Below are 27,816 nucleotides of genomic sequence, written 5' to 3' on the forward strand. Positions count from 1 at the left end.
CTTGAAATAAGACATCATCAAGGTGAGTCGCTGGGGTCACTTACCTGATGACGTCATGTTTCAGGGAGGAGGTCAAGGAGTAGTGGCGGAAAGTTCAGTGGCTACCACTTGCATCTTCAGTGGCGGCTGCCACTTTTCTGTCCCCGCATATTAAATAGTCAGCACCACGGTCCCCGCTTCTAATGTTAGATGTCATCAGGGGAAGCGATAGAGGTAGAGGGAGTGATAGGAGCACCGCCCCACAGCTTCTAGCACCTTCTATCCATCAAATGAATCGTCATCAGGGTGCGGTGCTTTCATCACTCAACTTTTCCGGGAAAAACATTTGAGGGCAGTCACAGAAGCTGTGGGGCCTCGCTACTGTCATTCACCCTGTTTTGTTCACCATACCCTGATGACGTCTCATTCCAGGTAAATAGATGGCAGTAACAGAAAAAGGAACTATGGCCATGGTGACCAAAGATACGTGGGACCGAAGAAGTGTGGAGGCAGCTTGTGAAGCTGCTGTTACTTCTCCATTACCCCACCCTGAAAGAGAACATCATCATGGAACAGCTGGGACAAAGCTGTGATAAGTGACCACAGCGTCACCCAATGGTGACCACCTGTTCTAGGTGGGTGTTAGAAGCAGGCAGGAAGTGACTACAAGGCCATCCTCCTGTGATGTCCCATCTGAGACTGACCTCAAACGAAACATCATAGGAAGAAAAGAAAAAAAGCACATAAAAAGATGAGCAGGATAGGGAGAATGGTAGGGAATTTTATAATGAAGCAAATTATAAAATTGGTTAGGGGTTAAAGACAGATAATTATAAAGGGCATTATATGTATGGGACAACCCTTAAATTATTCATCTGATTCACCAAATAATAAAAGTAGCCGAGATACTTCAAGGACTTAGGATGAGTAGACTGGAATAATCGTCAAAAATCTGGAGGTATCCATATGGGATAATTGATCACCCAGGTACAGTATGTCTGTAATAATGTAATCAGGAAAAACATGTCATGGATTATATTTACAGCCCATAGGTCTATATCTGTTTGTACATAATATAAAATATCGACATAAAAATAGTAAAATAGTCACGTGTCCAGGATTTGGTTACTTTATCAGTACATTCTCTTTGAAATGATGCAATGAAATTCACAGCTATTATTGTTAAAATAGTGGGATTTAGCCATGCATTTAACCTTATACAGTGTTATATTGAAAAAGTACCCAGCATTGAAAAAAATATACACATATATATAATTTATTGTATATATTATATTAATTCATATTATATAATATATAAAACATTTTTCAAATTATAGGAACACTTTAAGATTAAAAAGAGATTTGGAGGAAAAAAATGAATGCCAAGAGGGAGCGGAGGAGTTCACCAATCTTTCATTTTTCTGATCTCTTATAGAATAAAACTATTGATCTCATTGGTTAGTATTTGTAACTTGTCCACATTTTCTTAGCACTAGGTTTGGTTAGATTTTCCCTGAGTCATGTATAAATACTTATACAAATGAAAAATATCAGTGGTGTTCATAACAATCAATTGGATTCCAAATTTCCTTTTTCTAAGGAAAAAGTAACATCAATTGCCTGATTGATTCCTATAGGTAACTATTCCATTCATTACCTGAAAACTACTATTATACAGTGTCAGACTGTGGTGCCAAGAGCTCACTGGTAACATTGACTCTGGGGGTCTACTGTTCAGCTACATTTACATATTACCTTACTCTCATTCACAAATTTACCTCTCTTCTTTATACTATTTAACCTGGTAGTTTTTAAACAAGCGATCTTTGTCTTTACATAGTGAATCAAGTGTATTGTGCCAACTACTCCTCATAAAGGAGGTGGACTGCATGCTCTTGCACAGGGGCCCACTGGAGGATTCTCCAGTTGCCCAGTTGGCCAATCCGAAGCTGCTCTTGAAACAGTCTTACATGTAGAAAAAATAGTGGAAATAAAAACATCAATATTTCCCATAGCAATAAGACTGCACTGGGAAAATAACATTAGTCAATTTATTTGGTTGCTATTTTTTTATGCTACAGTAATCTACCATCATATGTATGTACATTCATAGCTTGTCATCTAACTCCCAGACAAAGGTCTCATTCCTAATTCCATCACAGTGTATTGTTCCATTTGAATAATGTTTAGATGAAATAAAGCTTCTGGATTTTCCAGTTAGTCCTGAGCCTATGCTTGCTCTGTCAGAGAATATAGAATCCTCGTCACTTATAGGACATACTCTATTACCAAATTCTCTTGGTAACCTATAACATAGGAAAAAGATCCCGCTTGTAAAAAGTAAAATAGCGGAGACAACTCCCACCGAAATTGCAGCTCCTACTTCCTGCTTCTCAGGGCTGGATGGCATCCCAAATGTACTTGGAAAGGGTATGCTGAAATTATTGACAACTGAGTGCATGTTCCAAGCCACAGAAATAATAATGGAAATGCTGGACAATAGGATTAAGATCCCGCCTGTTGTAAACCAATGAGGAATCCTTGGTACATGACTTACACCTTGAAGAACATTTTTTAGTCCGAAGACACATACAGCTTTCCCAGCTGCCCCAAGAATGATAGCCACTAACATAAGTCCTTGTGCCAGAAATATTTCCCGTGGTATGAAGGAGTCCTTCACACTAAAATGCTGACAGTACATCGTTTCCAGGTTAGGTGATACTAAAACATGACTGAAGAAGCAAGTCCTCCATATTCCTATCCAAGCAATTCCAGAGGTTATGAGGGTGGTGTTAGCTACGTGCCATACTCTCCACTGCACAAGTCCTGTAGAAATGGAACCCAAAATCCAGCCCACAGTCGAAATAGCAAATCCGGCAATTTGAAGATTAGCTGTGTGGGCCAGGTAGGGCATGACCTGAAGATCTGTAGCAGCTTCTCCGTTCCACAGTCACTTATCACAGTCATGCATATCCAGTCACTGAGGAAAAAATATAAAAAGGTTAGGTTTTAGTAACTATGGTCTAGGGATTTAACATGAATGAGCCATGATACCTGGAAAGGTGAAAAACCTATTCATATTGGCCTTGGCTTGATTTCCTCCTCACCGCAATACTTCTGTCCTCAGACTTGTCTTCGCATAAAATAGTCACGACTGTTAGGACGGCTAATAACGAAGGTTGCCAGGGAACAGGAAACAAGTCTATAGAATACGGTCAGCTTTACACCCTAAAGTGTTTAGATACAGGATTAGCAATGTCGTCAACAGCACGGCAACTGTTCTTGTTACATCTCATTTGTCACATTATGTGGTTTCCCCAGTTTAGATGTCAGCCTAGTGATATCTCTGAATCTGAGATCTGAGTTAGTTTTGGCATACTAACATATATTGTCATTTTATTAAATATGCTAAAATTGTTTTTGGATTGGTGTTAATGTTATTATGTAGAGATAATAGCTCATGTATCCAGTTACTGACTTTACTTATTATGTTCATATATTTATATGTTGCAGTTCATAAAACATAAAGTTTGAGCAATCAATTCCATTCTGCATGCATATAAGGGCGAATGAACTTGAAGTGCTTTAGATCTGTGGGGTCTTGACCCTAAAACCCCCACCAATCATTTATAAAACATAGCTTCTGCATGAGCCGTGTGCACTGCTGAGTATGGACTCAAAATTATTTTATTTTGAGCCCGGACTCAACTGTGTGCTTGATTATGGCCATGTTCACATGTTCAGTATTTGGTCAGTATTTTACATCAGTATTTCTAAGCCAAAACCAGGAGTGGAACAAATCAGAGGGAAAGTATAATAGAAACACGTCACCACTTCTGTATTTATCACCCACTCCTGATTTTAGCTTATAAATACTGATGTAAAAACTGACCAAATACTGAACTTGTGAACGTGGCCTAATGGAGAAGCTGAGCACCTCCGCATGGAGTTTTGAGCAACTGGTGGGTACTCAGGACCCAGACCCCCATTGATCTAAAGCACTTTTGAAATAAAAAAAATATGATAGATACTCTGTAAATCAGCTGTTCAGACCATTATTTGTACTAGTGAGTCTAAAAAAATTAATACACAGCTACTAATTCTCCATTGTTAATTTCTGTAGCTACCAGTGACCATCACCTGTCTCCTTGCTTCGCTTGTGGCAGGGAATGGTGCTTGACTGCTGTAGTCAATCAGTGGCATAGTAAGAAATGGGTTTGAGCCTCCATAGCAATACTACAATGGAATTAATTAAGATTCAGTGAGGCCTGTCTGCCATCTGTAGAATCCATTTTATGTTGGGCAGCACGGTGGCTCAGGGGTTAGCACTGTTGCTTTGCAACTTTGGGGTCCTGGGTTCAAATCCCACTTAGAAAAACATCTGCAAGGCGTTTGTATGTTCTCCCTGTGTTTGCGTGGGTTTCCTCTGGTTTCCCCAAAGACATACTGATAGAGAATCTAGATTGTGAGCCCCAATGGGGACAGCAACAGTAATGAATGTAAAGCATTGCAGAATATGATGATTCTATAATAGCAAAGCATAATAAATAATACTTGGATCCACCAGAAGCCACAGTGTAGATGATAACATAACCTATCAGTGTGATTTCATATAAACTTTTTCTATGTAATGTTGCCCACTATGCAGTCATGTTATAATGATCATAGACTCGGGCTTCATTCTGTCTGCACATGTAATAATTTTGTTCATAGAGCTCATGCAAGTGGAGACACAAACTTAGAGCTCAAAGAATCATATTACCATTCAATGAGTTACCCCATATGGATGAGGCTAACCAGCAACCACACTGTTTCTCCTGTATGTGGTTGCAATTAATATTCAGCATGACCTAAATCAGTAATTGTATTGCATTATAACAGCTGACCCCTTTAAAATGATTCTCCGAGAATAGAAAAAGAGAAATAACTGGAGGAATGTAATTTTAATTAGATTCCTAAATACTTTTAATTAGCAATTGGTTTGTGTAGGGAGGTAATCACTGTAATACATTAAATGGCTGCCACTTTGTTACATTAACAGAAACATGTCTTAAAACAGGTGGCTGTAAGCATGTGCAGTACGAAGCTCCATTGCTGTGGTATGGAAATAACTACAGTGACAACCAAAAGTTGCATTTTTTTAAAAGTGTGATTACTTCTGTCCGGTCATTTAATTAAAGAAAACTGACTGCCAAAAGTTTTGCATATACTATTTATTGACTACAACATAGAGAGTAATTCATTGTTTACAATTTCATAACTTAGTATTTTGTAGCATAACCTCTTGTTTTAATCATTGCACTACACTACACTACATTACTACCACTAGGGTATTCAAGACATCTTGAGGGATCTTGCTCCATTCCATTTGCAAATCTGCAAACAATTAATCTTATTGCTATGGGTACAGGCCCCAAATCGTCGCTCTAACTCATCCCAAAGGTGCTCTATAGCAGGGTTCCCCAACTCCAGTCCTCAAGGCCCACCAACAGGTCATGTTTTCAGGATTTCCTTAGTATTGCACAGGTGATAATTCCATCATCAGCACAGGCAATAGTTACATCACCTGTGCAATACTAAGGAAATCCTGAAAACATGACCTGTTGGTGGGCCTTGAGGACTGGAGTTGGGGAACCCTGCTCTATAGGATGTAAATCAGGTGATTGGCTTGGCCATTGCAACAGGCGAACATTTTTCTTTGCTAACCAATTATTTTACTTAATTAGATGTGTGGTTAGGATCATTGTCTTGCTGGAATTTCCATCCCCTGCCTACTTTGGTTTTACCATGTAGCAGCATGACAGTATATCCTTGTACATGGTAGCATTAATATTTCCATCAATTCTATGTAGAGGGCCAAAGGCAGATGCAGAAAAGCAGCCCAAGACCATGACATTGCCAACATCATGCTTCACTGTAGGTGTTTGGTACCTTACATCATTACGTTTTCCAATTGGGTGGTGCATATAGTGCTTGCCATTACTACCAAACAAATTGAACTTGGATTCATCCGACCACAACAGCTTAGACCAATCTCTTTCCATTGGCCGTGTTCTTTAGCAAACTCAAGTTAGACCTTCCGATTCTTTGCAGAGATAAAAGACTTCTTGACTGGAACTCGGGCATTCAATCATCCTGCTCTTAGCCATCGCACCACAGTTTGGCGACTCCCTTTGACCCCATATTCATCATTCTTTTCGTGCGAAATCTGTACAGCACTTTTATGGACATCAGATACTGACTTTTTCTTATTAATATGATCAACTCTGGAGGAAGTTTTCCGTGGTCATCCACTTCTAGGTTTGTCAGCTCCTCCTAACCTCCTTTTTCTTTCTTTAATGTACAGTGCTTACAAGTAGTATTCAACCCCCTGCAGATTTAGCTGGTTTGATAAGATGCAAATAAGTTAGAGCCTTCAAACTGCAAACGAGAGTAGGTTTTATGAACAGAAGCATAAATCTTACAAACCAAAAAGTTATGTTGCTCAGTTGAATTTTATTAAATTTTAAACATAAAAGTGTGGGTCAATTATTATACAACCCCTATGTTTAATATTTTGTGGAATAACCCTTGTTTGCAATTACAGCTAATAATCGTCTTTTATAAAACCTGATCAGGCCGGCACAGGTCTGTGGAGTTATCTTGGCCCACTCCTCTATGCAGATCTTCTCCAAGTTATCTAGGTTCTTTGGGTGTCTCATGTGGACTTTATTCTTGAGCTCCTTCCGCAAGTTTTCAATTGGGTTAAGGTCAGGAGACTGACTAGGCCACTCCAACACCTTGACTTTTTCCCTCTTGAACCAGGCCTTGGTTTTCTTGGCTGTGTGCTTTGGGTCGTTGTCTTGTTGGAAGATAAAATTACGACCCATCTTAAGATCCTTGATGGAGGAGCGGAGATTCTTGGCCAAAATCTCCAGGTAGGCCGTGCTATCCATCTTCCCATGGATGCGGACCAGATGGCCAGGCCCCTTGGCTGAGAAACAGCCCCACAGCATGATGCTGCCACCACCATGCTTGACTGTAGGGATGGCATTCTTGGGGTCGTATGCAGTGCCATCCAGTCTCCAAACGTCACGTGTGTGGTTGGCACCAAAGATCTCGATCTTGGTCTCATCAGACCATAGAAACTTGAACCAGTCTGTCTCAGAGTCCTCCAAGTGATCATGAGCAAACTGTAGATGAGCCTTGACATGACGCTTTGAAAGTAAAGGTACCATACAGGCTCGTCTGGAATGGAGACCATTGCGGTGGAGTACGTTACTTATGGTATTGACTGAAACCAATGTCCCCACTGCCATGAGATCTTCCCGGAGCTCCTTCCTTGTTGTCCTTGGGTTAGCCTTGACTCTTCGGACAAGCCTGGCCTCGGCACGGGAGGACACTTTCAAAGGCTGTCCAGGCCGTGGAAGGCTAACAGTAGTTCCATAAGCCTTCCACTTACGGATGATGCTCCCAACAGTGGAGACAGGTAGGCCCAACTCCTTGGAAAGGGTTTTGTACCCCTTGCCAGCCTTGTGACCCTCCACGATCTTGTCTCTGATGGCCTTGGAATGCTCCTTTGTCTTTCCCATGTTGACCATGTCTGAGTGCTGTTCACAAGTTTGGGGAGGGTCTTAAATAGTCAGAAAAGGCTGGCAAAAGAGATCTTTAATCCACACATGTGAAGCTCATTATTCTTGGTGCCTGAACTACTTCTTAATACTTTAGGGGGACCAAACAGAATTCTTGTGGTTTGAGGGGTTGAATAATAAATGACACTCTGAATTAACTTTTAACGTTTTTTAAAAAAAAAAAAAGAAAAAAATTGCTGCAGTGCATTTCCCACTTCCAGGCTGATCTACAGTACAAATGTCACAATGCCAAGTTAATTCCGCATGTGTCAACCAGCTAAATCTGCAGGGGGTTGAATACTACTTGTAGGCACTGTACGTGACACTTGACTCTGAGAACAGTTGAATTCCATAGCTACCTCTTTTTGGCATTTGCCTGACGTTACTCTCAGAATAATAAGCTTCCTGACATCTTGTGATTAATTTGGCTTTGTCTTTGCCATGTTTTAACCTAAAAACACACACATAAAAAAAAAATTTTAGCCAAAATTCGACTACCCATGATAAAATATGCAAAACATTTGGCCCAGCAAATGTTGAAAACTAACACACAAAGGGATAAAACAATGTCAAACACAATTTTTGCCTTATAGCTGACAACCATTTGCTTCCAGTTTACTAAAATCACCAGGAAAATGGCATCATAACAACCAGACAGAAGTAATCACAATTTTAAAAAATATGCAAAACTTTTGGTCACCACTGTATATTATGTGTTGTCATTCAGGAAGACAGGATGGACAGCAGTGTGAGCAGCCTCTTCTCTTCTTACCTCAGCACCCCTGGAATCTCCAGTATTAAATCAGGAAGACAGGGTGCATGGCAGTGTGAGTGGCTTCTTTTCACCCTAGTATCACCAGTATTAGATCAGAAAGACAGGGTGGACAGCAGTGTGAGCAGCCTTTTTTTTACTTCAGCACCAATGGTATCTCCAGTATTAGATCAGTAAGACAGGGAGTGAGCAGCCTCACCTTTCCTCAGCACCATTGGTATCTCCTGTATTAGATCAGTAAGACAGGGTAAACAGCAGTGTGAGCTGTCTTTGTTTGCCTCAGCATTCACTCCTGGAATCTTCAGTAATAGATCAGATAGATATGGTGTACAGAACTGTGAACAGTCTCTTCTTATCTCACTTCTCTGGTATCTCCAGTATTAGATCAGTAAGACAGGGTGGACAGCAGTATGAGTGGCTTTTTGCTTACCTCAGCAGTCACCCTGATATCTCCAGTATTGGATCAGTAAGACAGGGTGGACAGCAGTGTGAGCAGCCTCTTCTTACCTCAGCTTCCTAGTATTACATTCCAAACTGCAATCACATTTTGCAAAAACATGAAGAAAGGGTTGTAGCTTCTACTGCACATGCTCGCTGACATCTGTCCTATAAACATTTTAGTACATTTTTCTCTCAGTGTAACTAGTTATCAGTCATTTTAAAACTATAGTGATTGCCTTCCAAGACAAAGTGATTGAGATCTTCTATTTGAAAGTATTTAGGAATTTATTTCTAAAGACATTTCCTTTTGTTATTTTTCGAACCCTGGAAATCACCTTTATGTGATTAAAAAGTGGAGGACAGACAGGAGAAACAGTATGGTTGTAATATTTGTATTCACTTAAGTTCAAATGGCTCTAAAATGTGCAGAAGAGCAATTAAAATATTTATCTGTCATAAAAAACACAATAAAAATCATAAAAAAGAAATGAATAAACCTTATACCATTAAATAAACTTATACCAAAGTCGGAAAATAGTATCTATCGATTAAGGTCATCAAATATTAAGGGGTTAATCTGAGTACACACTGATATATTGTTATTTATGGCTTATTCTTGGCAGCGAGACAATCTTGAAATGTATTTACTTATCAAAGAAAATTAAGATTAGAGAGTGAAACAGCAACCTTACTCTAGACTGGATGTCTGAACTTGACCATGGATTTGATGGTATCTGGGTACTGACAAGAATTGATAATTAAGCCCTACATATATGTCATGTTCGGTTAGGGGTTCCTGACTGATGCCGTATAGGTATGTCATGACTATATTGTGCAGCACAGGAGCTGTGCTAGCATGATTGCCACGGGAGCTCGGCTTAAGTAATAGTCAAACCCCGACTCTTACAGTTAGGAGTGGTGCCCGTACCGCCCCCGGCTGTTTCACCCCCTAAATGCCGTGATTGATATCGATTGCAACACTTAGGATGCTAGGAGAGGGAGGGTGCTCCCTCTCCCTTTTGATGGGCGCCCTGCTACATCAGTGTAATACTGAAATGCTGGTGCATTGCAATGCATTATACCAGATATCAGAGTTGTGAGCATTAAAGTCCCATAGAGGGACTAAGGAAAAAAAAGAGAAAAAAAAGCAAATATTTAAAAAAATATGAGAAAATAATAGATAATTGAAAAAAATATTATACCCATGAATACGTATACTTATGTAAAACAAATAAAAAAGTATACATCTTTGATATCACTGCGTCCTACATGACCTGATCTATAGAACCGTCCCACTAGTTTGTACTTTCAACTTTTTCATCATATTGCTAAACAAAAAGTGGAATCAAATGAGATCAAAAAGTCAAATGTAAATAAAAATGGTGTAGCTGATAACACCATCTTGTCCTGCAAAAAATAAGCCGCCATACAGCTCCAGCAGCGGAGAATACAGCAATGCAAAATCAATTATTTTTTCTATAAAATAGTTTTTATCGTGTAAAAGAAGCAAAACATTAAAAATTATATCAATCTGATATTGCTGTAATTATACTGACCTGAAGAGCAGGGCCGGCGTCAGCACCCGGCGCACCCGGGCAAATGCCGGGGCCCTGAGCAGGCAGAGGGGCCCACTGGCGGTCGCGCACCCCGCTGGGCTATGGGCGGAGGAGAGCGGTGTCAGCGCCCGCCCTTCTCCGCCGCTTGCTCAGGGCCCCGGCAGCCCGATACTTACCTCTCCCCGTGCCTCCGCAGATCAGCTGTCTTCCTGCTCTGCGCTCCCTGTGACGTCTCAGGTCAGAGGGCGCGGTGACGTCTTTACACCGCGCCCTCCCCTGAGCCATCACAGGGAGCTCTGAGCGGGAAGACGCCGACAACGCTGGAGTTCGGAGCCGAGCGGCGGGCAGCAGGCAGCGGGCAGCAGGTAGCAGGTGAGGAGAAGGGAGGTGAGTATTTGATTTTTTTTTTTTTTTAATGTATGGAGGCATGGGGCATTATAAAGAGGGGAGGGGGGGGCATCCTGCATGGGGCATTATAAGGTGGGGAACAGCCTGCATGGGGCATTATAAAGAGGGGGGGATTCCTGCTTGGGGCATTATAATGAGGAGGGGTGACAGCCTGCATGGGGCATTATAAGGTGGGGACCAGCCTGCATGGGGCATTATAAGGTGGGGAACAGCCTGCACGGGGCATTATAAAGAGAGGGGGGGCATCCTGCATGGGGCATTATAAAGAGGAGGGGTGACAGCCTGCATGGGGCATTATAAGGTGGGGAACAGCCTGCATGGGGCATTATAAAGAGGGGGGGATTCCTGCTTGGGGCATTATAATGAAGAGGGGTGACAGCCTGCATGGGGCATTATAAGGTGGGGACCAGCCTGCATGGGGCATTATAATGAAGAGGGGTGACAGCCTGCATGGGGCATTATAAGGTGGGGACCAGCCTGCATGGGGCATTATAAGGTGGGGAACAGCCTGCACGGGGCATTATAAAGAGAGGGGGGGACATCCTGCATGGGGCATTATAAAGAGGAGGGGTGACAGCCTGCATGGGGCAGTATAAAGAGGAGGGGTGACAGCCTGCATGGGGCATTATAAAGAGGAGGGGTGACAGCCTGCATGGGGCATTATAAAGAGGAGGGGTGACAGCCTGCATGGGGCATTATAAGGTGGGGAACAGCCTGCATGGGGCATTATAAAGAGGGGGGGATTCCTGCTTGGGGCATTATAATGAGGAGGGGTGACAGCCTGCATGGGGCATTATAAGGTGGGGACCAGCCTGCATGGGGCATTATAAGGTGGGGAACAGCCTGCACGGGGCATTATAAAGAGAGGGGGGGACATCCTGCATGGGGCATTATAAAGAGGAGGGGTGACAGCCTGCATGGGGCAGTATAAAGAGGAGGGGTGACAGCCTGCATGGGGCATTATAAAGAGGAGGGGTGACAGCCTGCATGGGGCAGTATAAAGAGGAGGGGTGACAGCCTGCATGGGGCATTATAAGGTGGGGAACAGCCTGCATGGGGCATTATAAGGTGGGGAACAGCCTGCACGGGGCATTATAAAGAGAGGGGGGGACATCCTGCATGGGGCATTATAAAGAGGAGGGGTGACAGCCTGTATGGGGCAGTATAAAGAGGAGGGGTGACAGCCTGCATGGAGCATTATAAAGAGGAGGGGTGACAGCCTGCATGGGGCATTATAAAGAGGGGGGGCAGCCTGTATGGGGCATTATGTGGGGGGTAACAGCCTGCATGGAGCATTAAAAGGGGGGGGCCTGTATGGGGCATTATGTGGGGGGGAACAGCCTGCATGGAGCATTATAAGGGGGGTAACAGCCTGCATGGAGCATTATAAGGGGGGGGGCAGCCTGTATGGGGCATTATGTGGGGGGTAACAGCCTGCATGGAGCATTAAAAGGGAGGGACCTGTATGGGGCATTATGTGGGGGGTAACAGCCTGCATGGAGCATTATAAGGGGGGGGCAGCCTGTATGGGGCATTATGTGGGGGGTAACAGCCTGCATGGAGCATTATAAGGGGGGGGCAGCCTGTATGGGGCATTATGTCGGGGGTAACAGCCTGCATGGAGCATTAAAAGGGGGGGGCCTGTATGGGGCATTATGTGGGGGGGAACAGCCTGCATGGAGCATTATAAGGGGGGGGGGCAGCCTGTATGGGGCATTATGTGGGGGGTAACAGCCTGCATGGAGCATTATAAGGGGGGGGCAGCCTGTATGGGGCATTATGTGGGGGGTAACAGCCTGCATGGAGCATTAAAAGGGAGGGACCTGTATGGGGCATTATGTGGGGGGTAACAGCCTGCATGGAGCATTATAAGGGGGGGACAGCCTGTATGGGGCATTATGTGGGGGGTAACAGCCTGCATGCAGCATTATATGGGGACCGGTATCCTGTATGGAGCGTTATATGGGGGCCAGTATCCTGTATGGAGCGTTATATGGGGGCCAGTATTCTGTATGGAGCCTTATATGGGGGCCAGTATTCCGTATGGAGCCTTATATGGAAGCCAGTATTCCGTATGGAGCCTTATATGGGGGCCAGTATTCCATATGGGGGCCAGTATTCCGTATGGAGCCTTATATGGGGGCCAGTATTCCGTATGGAGCCTTATATGGGGGCCAGTATTCCGTATGGAGCCTTATATGGGGGCCAGTATTCCATATGGAGCCTTATATAGGGGCCAGTATTCCATATGGGGCCTTATATGGGGGCCAGTATTCCGTATGGAGCCTTATATGGGGGCCAGTATTCCGCATGGAGCCTTATATGGGGGTCAGTATTCCGCATGGAGCCTTATATGGGGGTCAGTATTCCGCATGGAGCCTTATATGGGGGTCAGTATTCCGCATGGAGCCTTATATGGGGGTCAGTATTCCGCATGGAGCCTTATATGGGGGTCAGTATTCCGTATGGGGCCTTATATGGGGGCCAGTATTCTGTATGGGGTCTTATATGGGGGCCAGTATTCCGTATGGGGTCTTATATGGGGGCCAGTATTCCGTATGGGGTCTTATATGGGGGCCAGTATTCCGTATGGGGCCTTATATGGGGGCCAGTATTCCGTATGGGGCCTTATATGGGGGCCAGTATTCCGTATGGGGTCTTATATGGGGGCCAGTATTCCGTATGGGGTCTTATATGGGGGCCAGTATTCCGTATGGGGCCTTATATGGGGGCAAGTATTCCGTATGGGGCCTTATATGGGGGCCAGTATTCCGTATGAAGCGTTATATGGGGGCCAGTATTCCGTATGGGCGTTATATGGGGACCAGTATTCCGTATGGAGCCTTATATGGGGGCCACTATTCTGTGTGGAGCGATTCACCGGTTTCTGAGCTATTGTGGAATTTACAATAGATATCACTCATGAAGTGAAATCTTTGCATTGTACTATATATATATATTTCTCCGCCGTATCTCTGCATCATGAATCGTGGTATGTGTTAAAGGGGCCCACTGAGACTCTTTCGCCCGGGGCCCAGAAAAACCTGGAGCCGGCCCTGCTGAAGAGTAAAGCTGCCTTAACAATTTTACCATACGGTGAACTGCATGAAAAAAAAAATACTGAATTGCTCGGCTTTGTTCATTCTGACTCCCAAAAATTGGAATAGAAAGCGTTCAAAAAATGTTATGTGCCTAAAAAATGGTACCAACAAAAACATCAACTCGACCCACAAAAAACAAGCCCTCACATGACTTTGTATATACAATTTTGTGATACACCTCCTATGGTGTCAATATGATCACTGCACCCTTAGATTAATTCATTTAGAGGTGTAGTTTGTAAAATTGGGTCACTTATGGGGGGGTTCTGCTGTTCTGGCACCTCAGGGACTCTTCCAGTGGGCTATGGCACCTGCAAATAAATAACAGCAAAATCTGCACTATAAAATGGCATTCCTTCCTTTCTGAGTTTTCCACTGTGCGTGAAAAGTAGTTCCGGATTACATACAGGGTATTGGTGCGCTCAGCAACAAACTGTGGGGTCCATTTTTCCTATTAGCCCTTATAAAAATTAAAAATTTGGAGCTAAAACAACCTTTTAGTTGTAAAAATGTAATTACTCTTTCTTCATTGCCCAATGGTATAAATTCTGTGAGGCACATGTGGTGTCAACATGCTCACTGCACCCCTAGATGGATTCATTGGGGGGCGGTTTGTAAGATTGGATCACATATGAGGGGGTTCCGCTGTTCTGGCATCTAAGGGGCTCTGCCAATGTGACATGATGACACCTGCAAACCATTCTAGTAAAATCTGAACTTCAATATTCTTCCCTTCTTAACTTTGCACTGTGTCTCAAAAGTAGTTTTTGACCACATATGGGGTGTTGGCATACTCAGGAGAAAGTGTGCGACAAATTGTACAGTTCATTTTCTCCTATTATACCTTTTGAAAATTAAAAACTTGGGGTCAAAGCAGCATTTTAGGGGAAAATTTTACATTGACTCAGCCCAATGTTATACAATTCTGTGAATCGCCTGAAGGTTAAAAATGCTCACTACACCCCTAGATGATTTCCTCAAGAGGTATAGTTTTCAAACTGGGGTCACTTGTAGGGGTTTCTGCTGTTTTGGCATGCCATGGGCTCTGCAAATACAACATGGCGTCCTCTATATATTCCAGCCAATTTTGCATTCCAAAAGTCAAATGGGGCTCCATCCTTTCCAAGCCCTGCCGTGTGCCCAAACAGTAGTTTTCCACCATGTACGGGGTATCAATGTACTCAGGAAAAATTTCACAACAAATCCTGGGGTCCATTTTCTCCTGTTATCTTTGTGAAAATGCAAAATTTGGGGCTAAAGCAACATTTTTGTGGAAAAAATCAGATTTTTTTTTCATTTTCTCAGCACTACGTTATAAAATTCTGTGAAGCACCTGTGAGTTCAACGTGCTCACCAGACATCTAGATAAGTTCTTTGAGTAGTGTAAAATGGGGGTCACTTGTGGGGGGATTTGCACTGTTTAGGCACATCAGGGGCTCTGCAAGTGCAACATGGCGTCCGCAGTCTATTCCAGACAATTTTCCCTTGCAGAAAACAAATGGTGGTCCTTCCCTTTCAAGCCCTGCCGTGTGCCCTAACAGTGGTTTTCTCTCACATATGGCAAATGTACTCAGGAGAAATTGCACAACAAATTGTATGGTCAATTTTCTCCTGTTACCCTTGTGAAAATGCTAATTTTGGGGCTAATGCAACAAATTTTGTATTAAAAATAATTGATTATATAATTAAGAATTATTAATACAAAATTAAAAATCATGGTACCTTCTCTTTAAGGGCGTAAAAAGTAAAAGTGTGAAAAATTGCAATTTTCAAAACTTTCAGCAAAATTCCGATATTTTAACAAATAAACGCAAAAAATATTGACCTAAATTTACCATTAACATGATAATACAATGTGTTTCGAAACCACAATATCGGAATCACTGGGATATATTGAAGCGTTTCTAATAAAGAGACACTGGTCAGAATTGTCAGGGAGGTGAAAACAGGCTCGGGAGTGAAGGGGTTAAACTGTTCTGTTGGCAGTAAAATAAGCCATACATTTTTTTCTTTTTTTGTTTCTCTTTTGATGTCTGAAGTTTACTATATTTTCACCCAAATCTCTCTCTCTCGTTCTCACATCTCTCTTTCTTTTATCTCTCTCTCTCTCCTCAGTGGCTCTGCCAATGTAGACAGCTTGAGCTGCTGAGCTCAATGATTGTCTGCAGCGGTGATGTGAATTGTTGTTGTTTATTGGCAGCTTCAGTCAATGCACACAGACCGTAGTAGCTGCAGTGAAGGCCAAACACTTAAAAATCACTATAAAAATGCCAAAATACTTACACTAGAATTTATGACCATTTATTCTGCTCTCGACTCTTATAAATCGCCACAGGTTTTTATGGAATTTTTAAGTACTATAGACAAGCCTACAAGAAGAGCACCAAATAACGCGCCATACGCAGATTTTCTAAAAAATTAAGTATGTGAAACCAGCCCAGATGGTGTTCACACATTTTAGTCATTTTTTTGACACTATTTTTGGTAATTGCAGCATAATATTTTTGTGGGTGTTTTTCACTGCATTTTAGGTCAAAACATTCTAAAACAGGATGTTACGGTAAAGTCTATAGCAAATTAATAAAAAGTCTGCATACACCCCTTTTTGGTATGCAGTATTTTTCCCATAGGATGCTTTAAAACTACATTTTGGCACCCGTTCATTGGTCCCGTCAGGGCTTATGTCCGAATCCCTGCAAAACGGGATTCGGGCATATGTGCCGATGGGGCCATAGGCGATAATGGTGCCGACAATGTGAACGTGTGCTCTGTCATGTATCATTTTTGGGTATATACTCCTACAGGAGAAGGACACCCAGACGCAGTCTACTACTGTAGGTCTGAGTATCCACCCCCAGTAGGCATACATGAAAATGATGCATGACAGAACACACATTCACTCTGTCGGCACCATTACAGTCTATGGCCCCGTCAGTGCTTAAGTCCAAATCCTGTTTTGTGGGGGGTTCGGATGTAAGCCCCAACGGGACCAACAAACAAGTGCCAAAACATAGTGTGAAAGCACCCATAGGCTTCTCTAAAATGTTGTAAAAAATGCATGTCACAAACACATGGCCATCGCTTGTAGAACAAGGTAGTAATTGTTTTTTTACAACAGTTTAAAATATTGATAAAATAGTGATGGAAAGAATGCCTTTACCCCTTAAAATATATTTCATTGTGCACAGTTCACAGACAATACCCCCAGCATACTCACAAATTGCAGGTGATGATTAGTAAGTGGAATCTGCTCTTCAAGCAGTATACATAAGTTGAGTTACTTGATCACCTGGTTAGGGCAGGTAACAGTATACCTGGTATACTACTAGTTCTCTAGGTGTGGTTTTACAAGCAACAGTGGCTATGGTTATAAAGGAAGACATTACTACAGTGTGACAATGATATCTTATATGTGAGGAACATACAGTGCTGTGAAAAAGTGCTTGCCTCCTTCCTGATTTCTTATTCTTTTGCATGCTTGTCACACTTAAATGTTTCAGATCACAAAAAAATGTAAATATTAGACAGAGATAACACAAGTAAATACAAAATGCACTTTTTAAATGAAGGTCCTTATTATTAAGGAAAAAATAAATCCAAACCTACAGGGCCCTGTGTGAAAAAGTGATTGCTCCCCCCCTTAAAACATAAATGAACTGTGGTTTATCACATCTTTGGAAAGCTGAGTTCAAATTCCCTAGCCACACACAGGCCTGATTACTGCCACACCTGTTCTCAATCAAGAAAGCACTTAAATAGGATCTGCCTGACAAAGTGAAGTAGACCAAAACATCCTCAAAAGCTAGACATGCTGCGATCCAAAGAAATTCGGGAACAAATGAGAAACAAAGTAATTGAGATCTATCAGTCTGGAAAAGGTTATTGAGCCGTTTATAGATCTTTAGGACTCCAACGAACCACAGTGAGAGCCATTATCTACAAATTACGAAAACATGCAACAGTGGTGAACCTTCCGAGGAGTGGTCGGCTGGCTAAAATTACCCCACGTAACAAATGAAGTAGTACTCTGCAATGCTAAGTATGCGAACATGAAATATATGAAATTTGAATAGCATTACTGCTCTAGAAAATAGAAATAAAATTAGCCCAAGAGCGCAGTGATGACTCATCCAATTGGTCATAAAAGACCCCAAAACAACATCCAAAGAACTGCAGGCCTCTCTTGCCTCAGTAAAGGTCAGTGTTCATGACTCCACCATAAGAAAGAGACTAGGCAAAAATGGCATGCAAGGCAGAGTTCCAAGACACAAACCACTGCTGAGCAAAAAGAACATAAAGGCTCATCTCAGTTTTGCCAGAAAACATCTTGATGATCACCAATGCTTTTGGGAGAATACTCTATGGACTGACAAGACAAAAGTTGAACTTATTGGAAGGTGTATGTCCAATTACATTTGGCGTATAATTAACACAGCATTTCAGAAAAGAAACATCATACCAACAGTAAAATATGGTGGTGGTAGTGTGATAGTCTGAGGCTGTTTAGCTGCTTCAGGACCTGGAAGACTTGCTGTGATAAATGCAACCATAAATTCTACTGTTTATCAAAAAATCCTGAAGGAGAATGTCCAGCCATCTGTTCGTGACCACAAGCTGAAGCTCACTTGGGTTATGCAGCAGTACAATGATCCAAAACACACCAACAAATCCACCTCTGAATGGATTAAGAATTAAGACTTTGGTAGCCTAGTTAAAGTCCTGACCTTAGTTTGATTGAGATGCTGTAGCATGACCTTAAAAAGGTGGTTCATGCTCGGAAACCCTCCAATGTGGCTGAATTACAACAATTTTGCAAAGATGAGTGGGCCCAAATTCCTCCAGAGCATTGTAAAAGACTCATTGCCAGTTATTGCAAACACTTGATTGCAGATGTTGCTGCTAAGGATGGCCCAACCAGTTATTAGGTTTAGGGGGCAATCACTTTTTCTCACAGGGCCATGTAGGTTTGGATTTCTTTTTCCCTTAATAATAAAGACTTTCATTTAAAAACTGCATTTTGTAATTACTTATGTTATCTTTGTCTAATATTTAAATTTGTTTTGTGATCTGAAACATTTATGTTACGGATCCGGGTGGTGGAACCTCTGTGTTGTGATACAAGGAGGGACCAGAGGGTCGTAACTAAGGGCCTACCCAGACAGACCCTGGTCACATGGCGGTTTAGTCGACTCCATGAACCAAGGAGGGACCGGGAAGGTGAACCAGGTGCTACTCTGGGACCGACTTTGTGTGAGACCAGGTGACTCCCACGGGACTGATGGCCGAGGCAGGCAGGCACAGCGGATGAGCATGGCTGGTAGACAGGAAGGTGATGTGGGTAGACAGGCACGGCCGATAGGCAGGCTGGTGGGTATGGCAGATAGGCAGGTGGGCACGGCTGATAGGCAGGCGAGTACGGCTGATAGACAGACTGGCGGGCACGGCTGATAAACAGGCTGGTGGGCACCGCTGATAGACAGGCAGGCGGGCACGGCTAATAGACAAACAGGCGGGCACGGCTGATAGACAGGCTGGCTGGCATGGCTGATAGACAGGCTGGTGTGTACTGGAACCTGAGGACTGAGGAGAATGTTAGCACACAAACAACAATCTTGCACAGGCACCTCCATATAGGGGAAGTCCTCCGGCCATTGGCCGGGGACTCTTTAGGACGGCGCGCGCGGCGCGCGCGGCCCCTTTAAGAGGGAGCGCGCGTGCCCTAAGCGCAGTGCCCGGGGATGCAGAAGGGGAGCCGGAGGATGCCGAACCAGGACTGCGGTGGTGAGGGGATCGGTGTCTCTGCCCGGCAGGAGGCAGAGATGCCGACGCTACAATTTAAGTGTGACAAACATGCAAAGTACCAGCAAAGTCTATGAGACTCCAGAATTCTTAGTTCACACATCATTGTTTTTTTTTTGTTCAGGATTTTGTGCCTTGCATATTTTTTCGGAAAATAGAGCATGTCACTTCTTTCAGCGTTTTTTCAGCATTTTTTCAGTGTTTTTTCACCCATAGGAAGTAATGGGTGGTGAAAAAAACGCTGAAAAAACACACCCAAAACGCAGATAACTTTCTTTCAGCGTTTTTGATGCCAAAATAGAATGTATTTTTTTTTCACTGAACTTTATGTACATGCATAAAAGGAGACAGAAGGATAGTGAAAAAAAACGCTGAAAAAACAAACCAAAAAATCACTAAAACTGCAAGAAAAATCCTGAACAAACCTCCCTTGAGAGATCAGGTTTTACTGCAGAAAATTGATGCGAAAAAAAAACATGATGTGTGAACATAGCTTTAGAGTCCTGCATCGATGCTGCCGTGTTTTACCGTTCTGCCTCGTGAATTCAGTTTCTCATCTTTTCTCATGTATCCTGCCAGGGCCATACTGGGGCTAAAAAGCTGCCCTGGCACACAGCAAAGGAGGTGAAAAGTGCATAGTTCATAGTTTTGCTTTACTTGCTCTTACCCTTGTCACTTACGCCTATTCACACTCAAAGGAACATAAAAGAAGAGGCTAGAAACACATCACGCACACGTCATTCAGACATTAGACACATGATGTCCACATGTCACTCACACATTAAATACATGATAATCACATCAATTCAATATTATATATAAGTCACGCATCACTCACACATTACATACATGCAGTACACACTATACACATATCACTCACACTACACTGCAATTGTATCTACAATACATGGCTTTTTTTGCAAGTAAAACAATGGTATCCCCACTGAGATGACCAGTAGCCCCACAGCATGATGTTTCCACATTCAAACTTCACTGTTGGTATGGTGTTTTGGGGTGATATGCAGTGCCTTTTGGCCTCCAAATATGGTGTGTATCATGGCATCCAAAGAGTTAAATTTTGGTCTCATCTGACCAGACTATATTCTCCCAGTATTTCACAGGCTTGTCTAAATGTTTTGAGCAAACTTTAAACACACTTGAACATGCTTTTTGTTGAGCAATGGAGTCTTGCATGGTGAGCATACATACCGCCCATGAAGGTTGAGTGCATTACTTTTTGTTTTCTTTGAAACAATTGTACCTCTTGATTCCTGGTCTTTCTGTAGCTCTCCACAGGTGGTTCTTGGCATTTGGATAACTGTTCTGATAATTATTTTCACTTCTCTGGAGCATAGCATTGCGGCTTAAAAGTCTCCTGAACTTGGCATGTCAGGCTTCACATGTCACTCTCAGCAAGGAGAAACGTTACCCCTTGGATCCCGGTCAGACGCCTCTCACCCAGCCAAACCAGATCTCACACTTTGCACTGATGAGGGGTAGTGCCCGAAACACAGTGTCTGCAAATTGGGATTTTTGGCTATTATCCTAAGTCATATGACAAGGCTCATTACAGAGTAGATATTGACTTTTAGGATTGCTACTTCCTATAGGTGGCTCTAGAGTTCTTGTTCTCTTTCTCTCTGAGGAGACAATTTGCTCTCCTTTGTCTGAAATCCTGACGGGAGCACCTGGTTGTGGCCGGTTTATGATGAAATGATGCTCTTTTCACTTCTGGATTATGGCCCCAACAGTGCTGTCTGAAAACTTCAGTAGTTTAGAAATTCTTCTGTAACCAATGCCATCAGTATGTTTTGCAACAATAAAGTTGTGAAGATCTTGAGGCAGCTCATTGGTTTTACTCATCATGAGATGTTTCTTGTGTAATGAGACACCTTTTATAGTCTATGAGTTGAACCAGCTGATATTATTTGTCACTAAGTGGCAGGATTGCTTTCCAATTACTGATAGATTTTAGCTGGTGTCAGGACTTTTCATGGCTTTTTACATCTCTCTTTCTTCATGTGTTCAATACTTAATTTATGGATATCTATGGTTTGATTTCTTTGTCTGAGTGGATTGGATGGGTTGTTACCAACATATAGTGCAAATTTCATGTTAATAGCACCTTTAGAAATATATTTACTTGGAACATTTTGTCATGTTCAATACTTCTTTCACCCGATGTATTAAGGTTATTGCATTCAGATCGCGAGACCCTTGGATAGTCCTTGCATTGATTTTTACGGATGTCTGCATGAACCCTTAGTTGGTTGTTACTGCTGATATAAATAATGTTTTTTTTAATAATTGTAAGCTTGGTTAAAATAGTTTTAGTAAAAATTGTATTACTCTCGAATAGCTTATATGTAGGGCGCATAAATCTAATCTAGAAAATATTTCTTATCTATTTTGCCCAGTTCATGGTCTGTGTGTGTGTGTGGGGGAGGACGGGGTTGTAGTCAGAACTTATGGAAAATTATGATTCCTGAAGCTTTATTCAGTCGTCCATTTTCATTTGCTTACAAGGAAAAACTTTTTCCCATGCGTCCAATTTTATGCATCAATGTAGCATCGGTTTATCTCCTATGCAAAATAAATAAATATATTTTCCAAACATCTGCTACCCATTAAGTAAAAAAATGGACAGCACTTGGATGACACATGAATGGTAAATCCATAAATTCTCTAAGTTTTCATGTGGACAATTGGTCCACAAAAAGAAAAAAATTGCGATGTGAACATGCCATAGACTATAATGGGTACAGATACAGTAGAACATAACTGCTGACGTGTGAATGTGGTCTTAGAAACAGGTTTAAATAGGTTAAGCTGAAAATACATGACTATGTTATGTGTGCCTTTTCATTTACATTTCATCCATTCTTTAGCATTATTGATCAATCTTTATAATGAATATTTTTATGGTAAAATGTCACAGCAGAATCAAAAATACATACATTTTAACACCTAAAAAAATATGTCATATAAATCTGGATAATTATTTAAAATAAAATGATATAAAATGATGTAAAATGAAATAGCATCTTACCAGGATTTTGTATGAAGTAAAATTATACGAAAATAATCTTAAATATAAAATTAAAACCAAACCAAGTGTTCTGTAATCTCATTGAAATCTTACTCTTTTTTCATATCTAAATCTTCACCCGAAACATCAAATAGGGAAGCTTAAAAAAACCTGTGAATAGAAATACACTTACATTACTGTGTGTAACATGCACTTGACATGTTATTCCGTGTACTTCCAATACAGCAAATGACAGAAATGTGAATAGTAGAGGATGGAGACATGACGTACGCACCGCTCCTTCACACTCCCCCACTAGATCAATATAGATGACATAAAGTTTAATAATTAACAAGAGATAGTTATACCATTTTTTATTTCAGGAAATCACCCGTTAGAGGGAAATTTTAACAGTAAAATCCACTAAGCTAGAAACTAGAAAAAGACATCTTTAGCAAGACTTGAATGATATCTGAAAGCTGATCTTAAGGATTATAGTTGGCCAATATATGCAGATTAGAGACGAGCAAATCTTTTGAAATTCAAATTGGTGAGATTTGATGAATTTTTCCCCAAAACTTTGATTTGCGTTCAATTGCCCAGAAAAGACGTATGTAAAACTCTGAGGTCACCTACGATTCTACTGAACAGTTTTCAAGCTCTTTAACACAAACAAAACTTTAGTAATGTCAGAGTGGCTTCACTATACATGCCTATGGGTAAACAGATGGTAACCAAGTTTAAGCCCTTATTGACTTATGACGCACTATGTCCGCCATAAGTCGTCTCCCTGCTTTTAATGTGGGTTGGCACGCCGAGCTCACATCTTTCCCGGGAGATGATGGCTAGGTTTTTCAGCCATCATCTGCCTCTAATAGTCGTGGGTGAAGTGGAGCTGTTAACCTGTTAAATGCCGCTGTCAAACTCTCACCGTCATTTAACATGGGGCACGCTGTTCTAACCCCTCGTGGGAACATCTATGACGCGACCGCAGGACGCCGATGGGTTGCCATGAAAGACAGGGGTCTGCTGAAAACTCCTGTATTTGTCATCACAGTAGTCATGTGAATACCCACCTGTGGTTGGTGTTCATAGGAGATCGTGATTTCTGCTATATACAGCTGTCAATAGCGACAGCGGCACCTATCTGCTTATTAGAGGGAGGGGGCTCCCTCTTTGCTCTGATCAGCGCATAGCGATTGTAATTGCGGCCTTCCTGACGCGCCCCCTGGGCCAGTGCTGTTAGGGATACCCGGAGCCGGATCAGATGGGGGTTGTAGTCTCCGAGTGGTTGTGACCCGGTCCGTGCCCAGGGTGTCAAACTCAGTGTGTGGCAGTCCTACAGATGTTATTAGAGTTCTTTGTGTCGACTACGCCACCCGTTGATTTGCGGTCAAAAGGCCGCCGCTGCAGCAGGGTCCGCTGAGGCTGTTGGTATGTGTGCAGCTTTGGTAGTATAACCCCCAACGGGAGGGGTATAGCCTCAGGGGGTCAGCCGTGGAGGATGGTGATTGTGAAGGTGCAGCAAGGAGACTCAGAGGCATAAAATGCAGTTCCAGGGTTTTACTTACTGGTGTTGCTCGGGTCACTGTGTACAGCAGTGACCACCCAAGCCGTGCTGCGTCCACCAGGTCCTGGACTCGGCCAACTCCCGGGCAACCCCCGAGTATGGTCCTGAGCTCCTTTCTGACTCTCCCTTCTTCTGGCCGTTCCCACCAGGGATCCACTTTTGGCCGGCTCCCTCGGGTCTCTTGGTGGTCAAGCCTCCTCTGGGCTCCCTGACCCTATGCTTGGTATGCCTTTCTAGTGGATTTGGTGAGGGTCGTGGCAGATCCTGCCCACGACCTCCGGTTCCTGGCTAAGGTGTGCTGTAGCCTCTGCCAGCTTGGGATCCGGTACCCTTTTGCCGACCCTTCACCCTTTTGTGCTTATTCTGGGATCTTGGGGTCCCCTCTGCGCCTCTGGGTCTCTCTTCCTTCTCCTCTGCTCTGCTTCTCAGGCTCTCAGACAGACTGTCTGACTGGCTGACTGACAACTGACTGACTGACCCTGATCTAAGATGGTGCCCACCTTATATACTCCCTCTATGTGTGAGCTCAGGTGACCAGCACCCAATGAGCTCCTAGCTTTACCCAGGCTGCTCCCCCTATCTGCCCCTACACTACTGGGATGTTCCACCCCCCTCCCACTCCAGCCAGGAACAGACACTGTCGTACCTGCACATTTCTCTAGTGGGAGTACCATCGGTCTGTTCCCCGGAAATGGGATGTGTGTAGTGCATGCAGCTAACTGAGCTCAGTTCCACACTCCATCCTTACCCGGGAGTGGAATACCACACCTCTGGCTTGAGGCGTAATACCCCTGTAGCAGCCGAGTCCTCAGGGTGCTACATTCCCATAGTGATCCATGGCCAAATAATGGCCACGGGTTCACCCAGCTACGGTGGCCTGTAAGGTCTTGCCATGAGCCCGCCCTGAAACGCCTCCTGTCAGTGTGAGACTGACAGGTCTAACACCCTAAAAGCAATGCAGTGTATTAGACCAGCGATTAGAGCAGTGAAAGCTGATATCCCATTCTGGGTCTAAGTAAAAAAAAGTCAAATAAAGTTTGTAAAAAGTAAAATGGAAAGTACGAGAAAAGAATGTAAAAATGTTTTCAAGTAAAAATGCTGTTTTCTGTAAAATCAGAAGAAAACAAAAGAAAATACACATAATTAATATTGCTGCATCCGGAACAAACCAATCTCTAAACTGTTATATTATTTATTCCATTCGTTCCTTAAAAAAATAAACAAAAAATATGACAAAAATAAAGTTTTTTCACCATACTGACAAACAAAACATAGAGTAAAAAGTGCTAAAAAAATCATATACAAAAAAAGTATTAATTAAAACATCATTTCATCCCACAAAAAACAAGCTCTTACATAGCTGTCGGCAAAAATAAATGAAAAGTTACAGCTATCAGAATATAATGATGAAAAAAACAAATTATTGTTTATAAAAAACTGATTTCAGTATACTAAAGAAAAATACATAGAAAAAACCTATATAAAAGTGGTACCACTACGATCGCACTGACCTGAAGAATAAAGTTTTCTAATCAGTTCTACAGCACGGTGAAAGGCAAAAATATTATGCTGTCCAGAATGGTACGAATAAAAACATCAACTCATCCCGCAGAAAACAAGGTCTCACACAACTCTTTCAGCAGAAAAATAAAAAAGTTATAACTCTCAAACCTGTACTGTAATGTCACCATAGGCGACCATTCACCAGATGCAGGCATCATAGAGTGTTCCTTCAGCCACCGTCTGGTCAGCATGCACTTATGTATTTTATGTTACTATAGGAAAGACAGCACTTTACTATACAGTGGTAAACTGCAAATGGATGTAGACCATGCGGTATACGCCTCATTATAGTGGGTCCTTATGATGGACAGATGATTCGATATCCTTCCTGATGGTTCACACTGATGGACACATATTTGTGGACCTAACCTTAATTTGAGCCGCTGCATGAGCAGTTTCAGCTGATTCGTGAGAGTGTCGGACCCCCACCAATCTCATTTTGAGATGAACCGTCAATTCTTAGGTCCTGAACAACCCTTTAAACCTTTTAAACATCTCCTCCTGGACTGGTCGTTCATTCTCAAATTGTCAATTCAGGGGTACATTACTTACATAGGAGATGGCAGCTGCTACTGATGAGATTCTATTGCGAGGGGACAGGGGAGAAAAAGGGAGCTCTGCCTCTAGCTTATCCCTCCTCTTTCCCCTCCCTTCCATATAGAATTTCATCAGTAGTAACTGTCATCTCCTTTCTCAGTAATGTAAAAATATGTCTTCACTCAAGACAGATTTTAACCCAGAATTGAGAATTTAGAAAATGAAATATTAGTCCAGGAGAAGAAAGAATCAAATTTCACTGATAAGATATATCCCAAAGTTTCTTATTTTCATGTGTACTATTGATTTCTGAAATAAAAAGTTAAACAATGGTTAAGTTTGTACAACATCTCTACAAGCAGGTATTATTATTATTTATTATTATAGCGCCATTTATTCCATGGCGCTTTACATGGGAAAAAGGGGTATAATACAAGAACAATTACAATAATCTTGAACACAATGTGACAGCGACTGGTACAGGAGGAGCGAGGACCCTGCCCGCGAGGGCTCACAATCTACAAGGGATGGGTGAGGATACAGTAGGTGAGGGTAGAGCTGGTCGTGCAGCGGTATGGTGGAGCGGTGGTTACTGCAGGTTGTAGGCTTGTCGGAAGAGGTGGGTCTTCAGGTTCCTTTTGAAGGTTTCCACGGTAGGCGAGAGTCTGATGCTGTACGTTGGGGTAGAGAGTTCCAGAGTAGGGGGGAAGCACGGGAGAAATCTTGTATGCGATTGTGGGAGGAGGAGATAAGAGGGGAGTAGAGAAGGAGATCTTGTGAGGATCGGAGGTTGCGTGCGGGTATGTAACGGGAGACTAGGTCAGAGATATATGGAGGAGACAGGTTGTGAATGGCTTTGTATGTCATGGTTAGGGTTTTGAACTGGAGTCTCTGAGCAATGGGGAGCCAGTGAAGAGATTGACAGAGAGGAGAGGCCGGGGAATAGCGGGGGGACAGGTTGATTAGTCGAGCAGCAGAGTTTAGGATAGATTGGAGGGGTGCGAGAGTGTTAGAGAGGAGGCCACAGAGCAGGAGGTTGCAGTAGTCAAGGCGGGAGATGATGAGGGCATGCACTAGTGTTTTTGCAGATTCATGGTTGAGGAATGTGCGGATCCGGGAGATATTTTTGAGTTGGAGTCGGCAGGAAGTGGAAAAGGCTTGGATATGTGGTTTGAAGGAGAGTTCCGAGTCCAGGGTTACCCCAAGGCAGTGAGCCTGAGGGACTGGGGAGAGTGGGCAGCCATTGACGTTGATAGATAGGTCAGTTGGGGGGGTTGAATGAGATGGCGGAAAGATGATGAATTCTGTTTTGTCCATGTTAAGTTTTAGAAATCTGGCAGAGAAGAAGGATGAAATAGCAGACAGACATTGTAGGATTTTGGTTAGTAAGGAGGTGATATCGGGTCCAGAGAGGTAGATCTGTGTGTCATCAGCATAGAGGTGATAATGAAA

The 27,816-nt window shown here is 42.7% G+C and overlaps 1 protein-coding gene across 2 annotated transcripts in view; it reads right to left on the minus strand.

The window, feature by feature from the left end:
• Nucleotides 1–1,398: 1,398 nt before the first annotated feature.
• Nucleotides 1,399–27,816, minus strand: part of CLDN34 (claudin 34) — a 42,009-nt gene continuing 15,591 nt past the window's right edge. Inside the window, exons 2-4 of one of the 2 annotated variants that reach the window (XM_073670725.1) lie at nucleotides 22,809–22,865; nucleotides 3,034–3,207; nucleotides 1,399–2,959 (exon numbers count right to left, since the gene is read on the minus strand). In XM_073670725.1, the coding sequence (XP_073526826.1) occupies nucleotides 2,087–2,893 (807 nt within the window). In that variant the 5' untranslated portion in view covers nucleotides 2,894–2,959; nucleotides 3,034–3,207; nucleotides 22,809–22,865 and the 3' untranslated portion in view covers nucleotides 1,399–2,086. Of the gene's footprint in view, nucleotides 2,960–3,033; nucleotides 3,208–22,808; nucleotides 22,866–22,887; nucleotides 22,960–27,816 lie in introns of those variants that run through there. The other variant, XM_073670726.1, reaches the window with a different exon arrangement.

The sequence above is a fragment of the Phyllobates terribilis genome, unplaced genomic scaffold (genome assembly GCF_046119375.1).
Source record: "Phyllobates terribilis strain yellow unplaced genomic scaffold, ASM4611937v1 Scaffold_2__4_contigs__length_985480577, whole genome shotgun sequence".
Lineage (NCBI taxonomy): Eukaryota > Metazoa > Chordata > Amphibia > Anura > Dendrobatidae > Phyllobates > Phyllobates terribilis.